Source organism: Agelaius tricolor, unplaced genomic scaffold (genome assembly GCF_023055355.1).
Source record: "Agelaius tricolor isolate 1412-34295 unplaced genomic scaffold, bAgeTri1.0.p SCAF_2, whole genome shotgun sequence".
Classification (NCBI taxonomy): domain Eukaryota; kingdom Metazoa; phylum Chordata; class Aves; order Passeriformes; family Icteridae; genus Agelaius; species Agelaius tricolor.
In genome coordinates this window covers 66,896,337-66,913,285 of record NW_027269262.1, presented here as the reverse complement: position 1 = coordinate 66,913,285, position 16,949 = coordinate 66,896,337, and the positions used below count along the sequence as shown (strand labels likewise).

Here is a 16,949-nt window from a genome sequence, read left to right as displayed (position 1 = left end):
GCACAACTCAGAGAAACACATGGAATTTTTATTCTTCATTTCCATCGTAGCAGCAGCAGTCAGAAATAAGTGTCCAGCTAACACTTAGAAAGAATGACAGCCACACAAAGGTTTTAGGGACAGAAAAATCAAACTGTGTGAAAATGTCTGTCAAGGATTTAAGCACCATTCTAGAGACAGACCTGGGGACACCAGATCTGTGTTTTGTTTATCAGAGGATCACTTTTATTTAAGAATATGATTGTGTATATGAAGATAATTAAATACAGAGAAGAGACACTACTTGAACTAGCTGTGTTTTCAAAGAAGCTGGTGAAGGGTCTGGAGCACAAGTCCTGAGAGGAGCAGCTGAAGGAGTGTCACACTCTTCAGCAGTAGCCAAAGGCAGTTGCATGGATGCAGGCGTGGGAGCAGCACTGGATGTGCCACATTTCCCTGGAAGCAGCAGCAGCTCAGGGACTGGAGAGTATGAGACAGCACTGCACAGAGGATCACAGCACTGACTCCACAACGTGGGGAGTTTTAAAATCAGTACTGGCATTTGGTAAAAAGTGAAGATAAATGGATTTTTTTTTTTTTTTTTTTTTTTTTTTGTAATTTCACCATGGTAATATATAAAGGAAAGGTGAAGGACAAAGGACTGGCTCTTGCTTCTTCATTTAGACACTTATATCTGGGTCTATGCAGATTCCTGCAAATCAAAGCTACTGTTCCTACTTCACTTCTTGATGAGGATCTAAAACAAATCGGCTCTGAGGAGATGCTTATAAGGGAATAGAGTGGGATTTCAGGAAGATATTTATCTCTGAAAAAATAACTAATTGTTCAATTAAAATTAAAAGTGACTTAAAAAGAAGGCTATCATTCTTAACACATTCTAGTTTAACTGCAAATACTGTTTTTTCCCCTTCATCTCATTTTCCAAAAGGCTATCCAATACAGCAATTTAATGAAAATTTGAGAATTCTTCGTGCTAATCTAAACAACACAGATTAGAATCTATGCCAAAGCCATCTGAATGACTGAATATTTTGCACAAATGCAGACAATAGGCAAGCTCTTTCTAATGAAAGGTGCTACATGGCTGAAGATGAATTACCACTCAAGACATTTCAGAAATAAAGAAAAAGACCAGCAAGAGCTACACAAAACCATAAACTATCAAAGAAAAACAAAAGAACATGGCATCTGTGTTTTCAAAAATAAAGTCAGATAATTTCATGACCACAATTCCTAAATTAATTTTCAGGTATTGTTACAAGCTGGAAATAAGATGCTGAATCTGAGATCTACCAGCCAGCCTAGTTAGAAAGCATTTGAAGAGCAAAGGTCTTCCCTGCATCCTTTGACTGATTCCTGTAACTCTCTTTTAGACTAGATTTTTTTTTTTCTCTGTACTATATTCAGGTGTTTGCAAACTCTTAGGATCATCAAGCAATTCCCCGAGACTCTGTGTGACTTGGGGTAGTAAATATTTCAATAAGAGTTCAGCATTTAGGGCTATGCAGTAAATTTCTTTCAGACTGGCCAGTATCTTAGCATCCTCAGTGATCAGCATCACTCATCAGCCCCTCAGATACTTACATAAGTTAAGACTTGGATGTTTGAAGACACTTAAGGTAAAACTCAAGTGCTTTGAAAAATCAGGGCCTATAAACTTGTCAGATTTAATAAAACATTTGCTAAGCCTCTTCAAATTAAAGAACTTGCATTTTAAGAAGCTGAAATTAATGATCCAGAATTAAATATTTGCTTTGGATTTGCCAATTATCAAGAGTAACTGATAAGAACAGTAAATCTGTGTAGGACTGTGCATGACCAGACAAACTGGAGTGTTCCAATTCCATTACAAAGTGAAGCCTCTCAGAATTGGGGTGATGGTTTCCAGAATGTCTCTTTGTTCCTGCTGCCCTGGCTGTTGCTGCTTTACAGTGACAGCCACCCTTCACTGGCTTACGTGGGAATCACAGAACAACTTATATAGGTTCAAAGAGATGGTGATAACTGAAATGATTTTTCATGCAGGCATAAAGATCCACCACTGTCACATCCAGAGCTGTGTAACTGAACTAAGCCACTGAGGGTGTGCCTCTTTTGCTGCAGTAGGCTGGAGGGCAGGGGCTGTGACATAGGAACTCAGAACCTAAAAAAAACCCAAACTGCTCTTTCCTGAAACTAAGGCACCAACAGGACAATCAGCAATTGCCACAATCAAATATAGGATTGGAATTCATCCCCTGGACCTGTATTTGCATCAGGTCCATTTGAGAGAAGCAAAAATACTGTTTGTCCTGCTTAATCCAAGTTTCACCCTAGACCAGCATCTTTGGAAGGCAAACACTTTTAATCCTGGTGGGTAACAGACACTTCCACAATTAATTCAACATCTGCTCACCACTTTGAGTCACACCTAACAGATGGGCCACATCAGCTGGGAAAAAAAATTAAATGGAAAGGGCACCTCATCAGTTCCCTGACTGAAACACTTTGTGACATATTGCAAATGGCTATTAAAAAGGAAGGAAGACAGCTGTAGGGGAGGAAGTTATCTTTAAATTGTATCCATTAATACTGTGCAGGTAGGAACAAACCCACAGTCTGTTTTGAATCCTGCACCCCAAAGCCATCCCTTTCCCCCTGCTCCATGCCAACCTCACTGTCTTTGCCGGGCAAAAGGTGGCAACTGGCTCCCTAGAGCTGTAGGCATTCCAGCCTCCATCAGGGAGGTGGGATTGCTGCCTGCCTGCATTATCACAGGACAATCAATCAATCTGATCTCTGGAAGTGCCCAACTTGTTTAAAATGTGTCTATGAAACCTGCTTGATGAAGTTTCCCAATTTGCATGATCAATGAGAGTTTGATTAGTGATGTTTGTGACGTCAGAATAATTCAATGGCTGGTTTCCAAGCTAACACAATTGTACTTTGAGCAATGGGCACAAGAACAATCAAGTGCAGCTTAGCTTCTCACATTACCAGTCATCTTTTTCATTCTCAACGTGCTTCATAAACATTAATGACTGCCTGTCAAAATGTAGCTTCTACAAGTGTGATGAAGATTTAATCAGACTGAGGAAAGCTTACAATCAGCGTTATTGTGAGCACTTAACGTGACAGAGAGACAGTAGAAGGTTTCTGAACAAGTTCTGCACTATATAAATGCATTCCCTTGTGCTAAGTGACAATTTGTCAAAATACCTTAAGTAATTTTTTGTCCTTTCTAGGACCCAACCTTGCAACTCCCAGAAGAAGAAGGAAATTACTTAGTTTTAGAAATGGTACTTTAGCCAAGGGACAGGACATAAAAGCCAATGATTACTCGGCTTTTCTTCGAGAGATTTATTTAAAAAAAAGTATTCTAGGCAGGTCCAATCAGGAGCCTAAAGAGCTGCTGAATCTCATCAGCTTTAGTTCCATGCCTACAAATAATTTTGCAATTGTTTCTGTCCACCTTCCCCAAACTGGCCTGTTATAGACAGAACCAGAACAGGCACTCAGGCCACCCCAAACAGCTCCTTGTGCGAGTGTGACTCACCTGGACATTGCTTGTGCTGCTCTCTCTCAACCAAAATGATGATGCAGGGCACAAGGAAGCATCACTATTGGATCCCATGTTCAGTCAGTGCAATTCCAAGTATTCACCATACAGCCACAGAACAGGGCTAAGTGAGGGTTTCCATTGTGGCAATAGCCATTGCCCAGACAGCCTTCTTCAGCAATGTGCTCAGCAAACAAAGCATAAGCAAACAATTTATCCCTAATATTCTTCAGAGGCATGTTGGAAGTCCCTATGAGAGCAGAGGCATTACAACACCCCATGAATTGTTTCCTGAAAAGCTCTAGGACAGAGTAGTTGTGAGTTCTTCCCCTGCACTATGTTAGAAATAGGCCACAAAAAACCACATCCACAACTGAGAACTAATCCTGCTCTCACCACTGTGACTTCCCCCACCTTAGTCACTACTTCCAGTAAAGACACTGCTGCACCAGAACAGCTCCAAAATGAAATGTAAAGACTATAACATTTAAGGACATTTTGTTGGTTTCAGCTTCATTTAAAAAACCCTAAGCCACAGCAGGATACTGAAGCAAAACAAAATAAGTGAGGACGTGCAAGATTGCAGGTACTGCTTCCTCAGCAGGAAGAGAAATGCTCCTCTCACTCCCAGCCTGCCCAGCATCACACTGCTGAAGAACTTGGGTAGGAAAATCCACCAGTAGTTATCATGGGTTGTAAATTGCTTTTTTCCAGTAATTATTCTGGAAGTTATGAAATTCTATGCCCTCATTTTGGTCTTTGGTAGAGTCAATGTAAGCAAAAGCAGCACAGCTCTAGGGTAGCACCATTTGCCTATGCCTGTTAGTGCTGTGATCCCATAAAAGCAGACATGTAAAACAGTTGTCCAGTCTATGCACATTTCAAGGAAATTTCCTTTAATTAGCTTTAATTTTGTCCTACACACAGGGAAGCATTTGTGGTTGGAGCATACCAGGAACAGTCCTGAAGTATGTCTTCATTTAGTTTTGTCCAAAAGGAATTCAATGAAGTGTTCAGGGAGCTCTGCAATAAAAACTACAGGTGGGTAAGTGGGGGTGATGGAGAACTTCAGGAACGGCCTCCTGATCCAAACTAACTCAAGACCTGGATGCAGTTACTTTGGCTTTGACTGCAGTGGAAAGCAGCACCTTTTCTTTGTCCAAACATACACTGAACAAGTTGAAATGTCTGCACCTTGATCGTGCAAGAGCTACAGGACAGCTCGAATCCTCTGGTCTCTCTTGTCATCCCAGAAAAAGCCCAGGGAAATGATGATGAGCACTGGGGCTGTGTCAAGTTCTAATTAGATCTGGATGGAAGATCTTCATTGTTTCTCCCAGCACCAGTTTTAGACAGTCAAGTTTACTTCAGTTGCAAAAATGATCTTTTTTGCCTCCTCATCCCTTTGGATAGGAATTATCAACAGGCAGATAGCGCCCAAAATATTCAAGAACATGAACCGAAATTCCCAACCCCAGGGTGTGGTTGTTGTATTGTGGGTTTTTTTGTTGTTGGTTGTTGGGGTTTTTTTTTTAAACTGAGTAATTATTTGCAGTTCCCTTTTGCAAGGTGAAAAAATTAGATCCAAATGTCAGTCTTCAAGTTCAGTGAGAATGTGGTTAAAGTTGTATTTCAGAACAATATGTCATTTGAATTTATACACTTAGTAAGAAAGCCAAAAAAGTTCTGAAAACGGGTCAAAGAAAATAAGGAGGTTGGAAAAGAAGGCTAGAAAAAGTGGTTGTAATTGTTTTACACTTGGCTGGAAACAAACAAACAAAAAAGAATGGTTACAACTACACAAGAAACCTGGCATAGATAAATTTTCAGCAAACAACTTCTGTTATTCTGAAAAAAAGAGGTCTGAGTACAGTAACTTCTAAACAAGCTAGACCCAAGTAACAGCAGAGCTGCCCTTTTTACAGTATCTGTGCCAACTCCAGTATTTGTTTTACATCATAATGATGTGACAAGGCTGATTTGTACTTTCCTTGGCTTTAACAACAATAGTAGCAAACTGATAAAGCTTAAGAGTAAAGTAGCTTATTAGCACTGGCACCTTAGCCAGCAAACATCAGAAAAAGGACTTAAATCAGAAATTGCATCTGTGCCCCTTGCTTTTGGCTGATAACAGCAAAACACAGGATACCAACAAATCAACCACATCAATCACCAACGCTGCTAAAAGTGTCAAGGAGCAAGATTAGTGCAGACCTGACACAAAATGTGTCAATACTGAGCCTGTTATCCCAGTCATCCACATAAGGTGTCAACTCTATTAAAAGGCAAGGGAGAGCTTGGTGTCAAATTTGAAAGGATGAACATAAACCACTTCTCATGACAGAGTTTACTAAATATCTAAGCCTCAACACTGTCATACCCTACCCTGCAACAATCAAAGAAGGGTGCAAACCAAATAGCAGCAAGCTCAAAATAATAACCCTTTTCCCTGGGGAGGCACTGGAGCACTTGCCTTTTGTCCTTCAGGATGATGCCCAGGAGAAAACCACACACTACAGAGGGTGAGTCTTGCTTCTGGGCAGGAGAGCAAACTCAGACCTGACCAAGCTTTCAGAAAAGCTGTCCATGTCACAAGGCTGGTGGCATTTGTGTCCCAGCAGCCCAAGCTTCTGCAACACCTCAATTTCTCCCACTTTGCTTGCTCAAAAAATCTGCTGCATTTTTTAATACAACTGCATTCTGTACCATGTTTTATTCATAATTACAGCTGTGCCTGAGGGCACACACCTCAGCATGGAACCACAAGACATTACTTCAAGGCAAAGTTGGCATTAAATTAATATTACATGCATTAAGATATTCCTTTGGCCATCCTGAACACAGAGAGGTCAAATGTTCAGGAACAATCTCTATTTTAGCACCTGAAAAACAACACACAGCTTGCTTTTTTTCTTTTCTTGACAGAAGCTATGTAGAGTGTAAAAAATACCAAGTTTCAAACTGTGTGCTTGCCAAGTAAAGCTAAACATGGTATGAGAAGTTTGATGTTTGATTTGGTACAGGAAAAGCAGCTGAGAGAGGTGGAGAGCAGCTGCATTTCAAAGGGAAATCCTGATCTAGGGTCCTCGAAGGAACAAAGGGACACAATCTGAGCTCCAGCTTGCTTATCTGGTAACTGCAAAATGAAAAACAAAGCCCTGTTGCATGTGAAAATGCACTGCAGATATTATCTTTTATGCATCAATTTCATTCAATACTAAATACATACGGAGTATCAAACAGTGGATTCTGAAATGCTCAATTAAAAACACCAATAGAAAAAATAATTAACCTTTAAGTTGGGAAGTCACACTAAACCCAAAATCTGCCCTGCACATAGCAGCAACAGGTTGCAGAGCTATTGCTCCAATGCACTAAGCTCTTGTACACTGTTTAAAGGGATGCAGTGTAAACTCAGACTTGGAATCATCGAAGCACCCGAGCACAACAAAAGTTCAAATTCCAACCGGGCTGACTCAGTCCTTCCGCCTTCCAAAGTACATAAATCTAATTCCATGTAGTTTTACTGTGAAAGGAACTCTAAAAAGCAGGGGTCCTCCTCCATGCTGTGTCAAAGCTGAGGATTGCCTCTCCTATATTTTCAGTTGTTCCCTGCCATTCCTCATACCAGAAGTGACTGGCAGGCTCCATGTGCAGCAATCAGGAGGTTTCTTGTTGATATCAAACACGTTGCTTTGTGAGCCCAATATCAAGTTATAGAAATACAAATGACCTGGTGCAGTAATTTACAGTTAGTGCAATATAGCTCCAAAACCTGGTGACAAAAAAAATCCCTAACTGCATTTTAAGATGCATAACCTAAAACATTGTAGAACACTGGCACCAAATCCAAAACTAAGAAGTTACTGTTTGTTTTCTTACAAATACTTTGCTTACAAAGAAATGTTCTACAATGCTAGCAATATTCAGGATACACCAGATTTGCAGATAATTTACAGGCAGAATTGTTTGGCCAATGTCCATGATGCAGTCACTAAAGATTTACTGCAACTGTTCTACCTCCTGTAGGAGGTGTGGGGAAAGCCAACGATCTTCATTAACAGTAAAAGCAAGGCAGCATCAGAAAAAAATGCAGAAAAGATACTGATGTCAAATATTTTCATTATTCTTTTTATATCAAGTAGGTTTTGCAGCTATGAGTACTGAACAGACCCAGATCTCCCTAACTCCACTGAAGTTCTTTTCTACAGAAACTCATTTCCAGCATTTTTGCATTGACAGTAAGGAAATAAGGCAATATATCTAGAGAGACAATCACTTCAGAGCCAGCTAGTGGAAGTGCAGAAAAGATAAGTATGTGCTCAATTGAAGCAATCCAGCAAGTGAGGAGTGAAAAAAGGAGTATCTGGTGCAAGACAAGCAGGTGGAAGAGTGTCTGAGAAGACTTGTTTGAGATTTTATCCTGTGATGATAAAGAAATGAGTCATCATCCATCACTATGAATAAACTCTAAAGTTAAATCATTTGATGTGGTAACTTAAAACCACATTCAGTTTTAGATTCTTTTCTAAAGCTACATCAAAGAACAGGAACTTCCAATAATTCTCATGAAACACCACAGATTTACACAGGTATGCCAGTACTTTGGCTCTTGAAAAACAATTTTCTCAGTGCTTCAGGACAGCTTTATGAAATATCTCAGGGAAAAGACAATTATCTACTTTGGACAATGACACAAACAGGGCAAATAACCCCCCAAACATTACCTAGCAGGTCACAGCACAAAAGGCAACAAAACAGCTTTAGGAGTCCTATCAGATGCTGCAGTCACATACACCATTTCAATAGCCATGGTTATTAAAGCAGCACAAATAGTGACAACTGCACTTAGTGTTCAGCATTATCAGATCGCACTTTTATTCATTTAAATGATGCATGAGCATCAACAATCACACATTCAGACTGACTAGTGGCTTCTTCACAATACTGTGCTGGTTTCAAAACTAAAATGCTTCAGAGAAAGGTGTCAGAAATTCTAAGGGAAGTCTGCTTCTAGTCTGAAAATACATACATACACCTTTTTTGTAGATTGCAGGGGGCTTTTTAGCCCTATCAGTTATAGTGGTCACCATGCTGCTTTCCACATCTTCCAGGCAAAAAACACTATTCAAGGAGGAATCCAAAGCAGAATAATTATCAACAGAAAGCTACTGACAACTCCTCTGTAAACATTACAAAATCCTATCTTACTGTTTCTAGAAACCAAGTAGATCCTCCATGGATGCAAATTATCTTAGAGCTATCACAGGAAAGATTACTTAGAGATAAATCCAATAGTTCTGAAAAAACTATGACTGAAAATGGCAATGGTAATTGTTGCAAACTTAGCCAGAGTAATATAATATATCTTATGCAGCTTGTAAACATCTTGGCATATCAAATCTCAGTAAGGTTTAAACGCAAGCATTTCCCTGAATTCCAGTTACTCAAAGGCAAGAAATAAACCTTCCCACTCCCCCTCTTTCAATTATCTCAATTTCTGAAAAAGATGAAAAAATGTATAGACATATTAATATTATATTATATTATATGACCTCAGCAGTGTGATCTCCAAGTGGATGCAGAAGATAACTTGCAGAAAGATGGCATGACAACATCTAAAGAGCACAGGCAGGTCACTCACTAAAGCAGCATTTCTTAAGGAAAATAGTTACTTAAAACATGTTTCAATTCAAGCAATGCTTCAGAAATTTATTTCCTACATTTCAGCAATGTGAAACAAGAAGAACATTCCCAGGTAAGATTTATTTTGTGACACTTCTTCACTGATAATGTTTTGCAACCTAAACCCAGGAGGAAGGAACTTAAGGCTGCTCTGAATAAGATGTAACCTATGCAGGCAGTATCTCAGGAGAATGCAGCACACCCTGACTCATAAAAGCAACCCTTCCACACTAGAGGCATCTTAGGATAATAGAAGTGGGATGCAGCTACTATTTCTTGTCAAGCTGATAGCTTTGGCATTCAATATCAATAAAATCTCTGAAAGAACTGGACTACTATTATGCTTCTACTGCATAAATTTCTGGAAATAAATGCATTGAAATGGTATAATCACTTAAATGCTCAAAAAACCCTCTTGATTTGATCTGAAAATATCAGATAATTAATAATCAAAAAATATGCCTGTTTCTCAGCATAATCTTGGTATCTCTTAACAGTTAATCCTGCATGCATTTCCAAGCTAAAGGGCCAAAGGGAGGCTGACTACTTCAAGGTTTGATGTTAGGTCTATCCTTTAAAGGCCAGCATTTCAAGTGTTAAGGGTTTTACAGCAACACCAACTGAGCCCTGCTGCAAGATAAGCACCTTTTCCTTGCTGAATGCACCCAGACTTCAGGCCCATTAACAAAGCTGCTACATTCATGCAGCACTGGCTTTGCCACCACCCTCCCTCCCACTTTGCAGTTCAACTTCTAGAGCTCCTTGCTGTCTCAATGTTAATTCTTACCTAATTAGATTGAATTTGCTGAATTCTAACAAACATACTTTTTCTGCAGCTGCTTCTTTCTAGCTACAGAGTTAACACTGTTCTGTGGACTCTGAAGCTCTTTCCTAACATATTTCAACAAAATATAATCATCCATATACATCTAACCAAAAAGAAATCACATTACTGTATCTCAACTAACAATCTTAAAATACATTCAAGTCTAAAGACAATTCTCTGAGAAACACCATTCAGACAATTAAAAATAATGCTGAAGTTATTTGTTCAATGGCCTAGAAGTTATTTTCCAGACTCTTCCCAAACTGGAGCTCTAGTCCCCCATGAGACCATTTCCTCACATGCTCTAGGTACAATCAGATGTGCAGATCCAGGGAATAGGAAAAGCTAACTGGACAGAGGCCTTTGGTCTTCAGTAATCCCTGGTATCCCAGCCAAGACACACAGGCAGACTTGCCTGTCCATGATATCAAACCTAAAGCTTTCTCTACAGGGCAAACAGAAAATTTCAGTGTTCAAACCCTTCAAAGACCCAAAGGGATGATCATCTAACTGAAGAAACCCACTTGTGTACAATCTACCAAAAATAACCCACCTTTAGAAGATAACAGAAGCCAAAGCACCAGTTTAAACATGTATCCAGAATTGTTCAGACAAGAAGCTTTTGATAAATCCAGCTGAAACGACTTGCTCCAAAATTCTTAGGTTGGTGGAGCTGGAGGGAGGAAAGGAAACAGCAGGAGAAAGCCTCTGAGCACACCCAGTACTGCAGCATTTCTGAGGGGATCCAAACCTTCTGCTATGCACTACCCTGGGGCTGAAGTACCCCATCTGTGACCTGCTCAGCTTTGCAGTAGTTTGTCTGAACTCCAGTTTTAGGTATAACCACCTTATCTAAATTCTGCTTGTTGGAAACTAGTCATCTTTAAGGTGGTATAATAATGTATGTCTAAAACTGCATTATTATGAGAGAAGTTTAAAAATACAGCTTAAAATAACAGCTATTTTCTACAAATTCTATTCTATGTCAGAAGCAGATATTATTTTCAGCAAGTTGTTGGGTTTTTTTAGTATTAAATGTTAACACTTAGCCATCCAAAGAAATCTCTCTTCATCTGCTTGTGGAGGGTGAAGAGGCAAGGCACAGAAAAATAGAACAAAATGGTTATTTCTTCAATTTATTTGCAGCATGGTAACTTAAAGACTGGTGCACAGAGTATTAGAAGTCTTGAAGTTATGTTTACACACCAAAATGTTAGTGAGAAGTTACTTTTATCTGTATCCTGAAGTGGCTAACCCAATTGATTCAGGTAAGAAACATGTATAGCTTATTTAAAACATTCACTTCAAATTGCAATAATGTCAAATACAAAGTACTTGTAAGCCAATTTTATTTTCAAGTTTAATGATCTTTCTAGTGTAGTTTTAAGTTTTTTCCCACATAAAATTATTTTTACAACCCATGAATTATACATGGAATCTTTAATGTTAAAGGGTTCTGCTCAGCAACACCCCTTCCCCTGGATTTCAAACCTGTATTTTCATCATTACATAGGAATTATTTTATTATAGGGTTGTTAAAAGATCCTAAGTGAAAACCAACTTACTTCTCTTAATCCATTGTGTCAATATTTAACCTTTACCATACTGTTCAGCAATGCACAGTAATGTGCTATTAAAACGTATAAAAGGCAAAGGAGCAAACATTTATCAAATAAAAATTGGGTAACAGATCACACAGTGAGGAGGGATGCTAACAGAAGGATCTACAGGAAAATATCTACAGAAAGCTACTCAGTGCTACTACCTCTGCAGAGCCTGAACCACATTCTGAAGACACTGAATAAACTCAAAACTGGGCTTCTTGCATAGCTTCATCAGAAGGTGGTCACCAACTAGTGCTAGAGAAAAGTACAGTGAATTGTCAAAAACATTCAAGTAACAAACCAGAGGAGTTGTAACAATGCAAACTCAAAACAGCCTTTTTCTTAGCACATTGCACTCCACATTTTGCTCCTTTTTTTCTTTTGGCACAAGTTTTTCGGGCTGGTGGTGGTGTCAATTGTCTTGCTTTCATTTCAGTTTCTAAAGCCATTTAAATACAACAAAGTAGAAAAGGAACAGCAAACAAGGTACAGTACTTCCAAAAGTGAATTTTGCATCTATGTGGAATCAGCAGACTACAAAAGTATTTTGGAAGCGGTGGGAGACTTGTGTTACTGGGTGGCAAGAGCAAGAAAAATCAAGTGAAACACAACTTAAAAGCAAGCTAACAACTGAGATTGGCCTCATTAAAGCAAATCCTATTAAAAGCCTTACCAACTTAAAGCTAGGAAGGAAAGCATCTTCTGCTAACAGCATTACTGCTGTGACCCACAACTAGCAGCATACCTCATGCCAGTGTCCTGGCCCCAACGTTTCTTCACTTGATAATGCTGATTCTTGTCAGGAGAAAGTAGTGACATGTAGTGATACCTGAAAACTGCATTTGCAGAAAGCTACACATCTCAAAAACCAGGTGTGCACTATGGGAACAAGTAGCTGCAACTCATACTTCTCAGGATGCATGCTGACAAGTAAATACAACTTCTGGTTTTCAAAACTGGTTTCACAGCAGAGATGACTTTACTAGAGGATTGTTTGGAAGCTGAACCACAAAATTTGTCAAAGTAATTGGAAAACGCCATTTTCCCTGCAAGATGCATCTGTCATTGCAATTGGAAAATGCTTTCTAATGCACTACAGTAACATTGACAAAAGGCAAACACATTTTTTGTTGTGTGTCTTCCTTACATCATTTGACCTACTTGGACCAGAACTTCTACTTGTGAATCTAAAGGGAATTTACTTACTAATTAAAATTTTGTCCTGCATCACAGTGCCCTGCCAGAAACTGCTCTGTATGATTATCTCTAAAAGATGCCCACTACTGCTTGAAGAGAGCAGAAAGCAAACAAAAATGCTCACAGAAAGGGGGAATCCCAACATCAGACAAACTTTGTTTGTTTTAATAACAGACATTATTCTTTTTATAAAACTACTTGTGTGGCATTGCCCAAATACACAAATTGCAGACATTTGGGTTGAGAATTATTTCATCAGTGGACAAAATGAAAGACTGAATATCTTTTCATTTGATAAATATGACATTTTAAGGGCATCAGTCTTATTTTAAAATGGAAAAAAATCTCAAAACAGACAAAATCCATTACTGTGTTACTACAGCACAACTTCAGCATTTCTTGAGGGAAAGAATTTCTTGCACAAAGAGAAATCTATTCCTAATTCTTATAATAGTGAAGAAACTTGAGCTGTCTCTCAAGAACTAATTCTTCAGAAGTTTTTTTTTTATTAATTTAGAACTATACCAAATCAAGCTAACATATTTAAAATAACTTCTAAATAAAACAACTCAGAAAAGCCAGACTGGAGATAGCACCTGAATTCCTATGGTTCTCCAAGACAAGAACAGTGGACCTTTACTGAAGTATTTCACACCATTTGCTAGAGACAATCACCCTCTCTCTCCAACCTACAATGGGCAATTACATGCAACTTGTAAAAGCAAGCAGTTAAGCTTTACCAAGGAAATTATGATTGTCACAATGCAACAGAATATTAAGGCCATTGAATAATAACTGAATAGTTATATTATAAATAACACAAATGTTTACTAAGGCCTGCTTTTCCAAACAGAACCAGAACAAAAGCACAACAATTCTGTAGTGTACCAAGTGTATATTTCAATTTACTGTAATGCAGTCTAACAACAAATTTGGTCATAATTTACCAGATATACATAAATGATTTAAGTAGTAAAAGAAGATTCAGTTCCAAGAGAATAAGTTCATACCTTGAAGAAAAAATCCCAACAAAACAAAAGGGAAAAAAAAAGGAAAATACATTAAGAATGTAGAGCCAGGTCCAGTTTCTAAGCATTAAGTGAGCAGTATTCTAATAAAGCAGATTTAGGTGAATTTCAGATATATATATATTTATATATATAGACAGATCTACCAATTGTAAACTATGGTTTTAAAAGGGATAAATGGGATGGAAAAATCTTTATGCTATACTTACATATTCACAAAGCAGAACATTACTTTAACGTTTAAAATACTTTTTCATTCATATCATCTTTGCCCAACTAATTTCTACTTTGGACCCCACCAGAATTACACATTACTCATTTCAGTCTAGAACAATGAGAATAAAATGTAATCTTCAGTGTAAAAAAGGTACCCTGCCCTTCCCACCCTCCCCAAAAAACTATTCATGTCAGGATTACAATGATGTGGAAACTACCAATGAAACAAGTGGATGATAAAAAAAAGCATTTTAATTCCCATATAACTGTAGCTCAAACTTATCATCTCAGTTTCCATCAGCAAAACCAATGTGTTAACATTATGTTACTGTTCTATGGACAACAGTAAAGCTTGTCTCTTTAAATACATACCAACTTTGATCAGATGGAGCACCAGTAAGATTTTGTCCATCAAAGCATAATTCAAATTATGCACACAACTACCATAATTTAGTTACCTGACATAAAATAGGAAAAAATATACTCATTTTAAAATTAAACAAAGTTGAAAAATATGGTGACCCTCAATAGTTTTTTATACAGTACTGTCACACTGGCCTAGCTACGTGTCATGACAAATGCTCTGCATATTTACTCACTGTGACATAATAGTACATCAGACTTATTGTTCCAATGATTGCCTGAATTAACTTGCCTTAGGCTAGACAACACAGAGGAGTTTAAGGTGAAGGTGTAATGCCCTCCCCTCCCTATGAAAGGGGCCTGAAATCATTGGTACAATATTACAAGCTTAGGAAAAAAAAAAAAAAAAAACAAAACAAAAAGAAAAAAAGAAAAAAAAACCCCCCCAAAAAAAAAAGTGGCTACAAAAATTCAAGTTTCAATGCCTCCTAGAAAATCTGAAACAAAGAGCATAGGGAGCATATCCTCCTGAAAAGTAGATAACTCAAAGAGCATTTTTTTCCTTTGGACTTCTTGTTTTTCTTAAAAAAAATTCCAGCAAATGAGCAAGGTAAATGTAGTTTGTTTATATTAAATACTAACAACAACCCATGAAGTACAAAAGAATAAAAAATAGTTTGTGTTCAATGATGAACGATGGGCACAATAGCCTAGTGTCCAATTCATATCACAAACTAGCCAAAAAACGGACAAGTAAGAAATTATTGACCAAAAAGTTGTTTTAATATGACACTTTCTCCATTCCTTGCATTTTTATTCTGTGGGACTGAGGTATACACCAGGGAAACAAAAAAAATTTTGAGAGAAGGGGAGCCTTAGAAGAGAGAAGAAACATTATTACATCAGATACCTTTTAGCATGACTGTCTCTTTTGACTAAGTGGCACAAGAGTTACCCATGCTCTGATCAGTCTATTATTTCATTACTGGTCATTTCTTCTGCATTATCGTTTTAAAACTGATGAATCAACAGCAACCTTCTTTAAAAACAGACACTAAATTAATGCCATTAAAAACTTCTCCAGTGCTTATCACCCATAGCACCTGCCAGCATAGAGCCAAAAGTTTTCAACCCAAATTTCAATATGGTGTTGGCAATATCTGTGACACATATTTAAATGATTGGCTTTCACCTATCAGATTACAGGAGAGGTAAGGTTTGTATGGCAAAGACATGCTTGTGGAAAACGAGCCACCAGCCCAAATTAGCTTCACTGACTCGCTGACAAAAGTACGAGTGGATTTGGGAAAGCTGTCTTTGTATTTCCATACCAAATTGCAAATTTTCTTCATTCATGTTAACAGGTACATGAATGTGTAACATAATTACAGTTACTACTATGTCTGAATAGGACCCAAGTAGCTATAGCCTATAAATAATAAAAAATACATTTTTCTTTTGATAACTGACTGTAGATGTGAGGACTCTGTATAATTCAACCAAACGGTTGTATGCTGTACAGTCCTGTGCAAATATCATAAAAAAATTAATAATCCTTTTTTTGCTATAAGGCTTTGACCCTACATTTTCACAGCAACATAACTACCATCCAGCCTGTACCATATTTTGCAAGCCTTCAGTATTCAAGAATTCAAGCAGTCAATCCGTACAGTGTCCATCTGCAGCGCCCTGAAGTCTCGTGCTCTGTCAGTCATCTAAAGGCATACAGACTTCCCCGCCTTCATCCCATCGAGACTGCTCATTCTGCTCTTCTACATCGTCACCCAGCTCCTCATCGCCTTCTCCCACTTCATTCTCTTCGTATTCTTCATCCCTAGGGAAATCTGTGTCCTGCACCTGGTCTGCTCCCTCCTGCCCTCCAGGCTGAGATTTATCTGCACAGTCTACACAAACTCCGTAACGTCGTGAGCCGTGTCTTATTCCAACGCTGGCTGCAAGCATGAAAATCTTCTTGCACACCATACACTTGTACTTTTTATCCTTTTTATGCACCTATGGAAGAGAAATTTTAACAGCTGAATATAGGCATATCACTTACGTTTGCATATAGTACTAGAAAACTATTAATAACAACAATAATAATTATTAATATAAAAATTCCTATTTTTAACTTTTCCAAAAGATACCAAACACTATTCAGAGTAAGGAAGGATTACTGAAGATCTATTTATGTATTCCTCAACAGATATGAGCTACTGCCCACAAACAAACCACTTTGTTGGAGCTCAGCAGGTCACCTGTTCTGTACACAGGCGAGTGTTCAGTTCACATCTCCTCAGGGTACAGAGCAAGACTCAGAAGCAATGAGAGCAGCACCAACCCTTCCAACCACACACAAGACAGTTTGTTTAGAAAATTGCTTTTTACAATTTTAAATTCTAGAAATATTAAGAACAAGCAAGAGTTATTATATTCAAGAATTCAAAGAGCAAAATTCTTCTTCCATGACTTCTCCTTCCCAACACTATTAA

The 16,949-nt window shown here is 38.1% G+C and overlaps 1 protein-coding gene across 1 annotated transcript in view; it reads right to left on the bottom strand.

The window, feature by feature from the left end:
• Positions 1-7,386: 7,386 nt before the first annotated feature.
• ZBTB10 (zinc finger and BTB domain containing 10) overlaps positions 7,387-16,949 on the bottom strand; it is a 31,877-nt gene continuing 22,314 nt past the window's right edge. Inside the window, exon 5 of the mRNA XM_071421329.1 lies at positions 7,387-16,470. Within this exon, the coding sequence (XP_071277430.1) occupies positions 16,165-16,470 (306 nt within the window). The 3' untranslated portion in view covers positions 7,387-16,164. The remainder of the gene's footprint in view (positions 16,471-16,949) is intronic.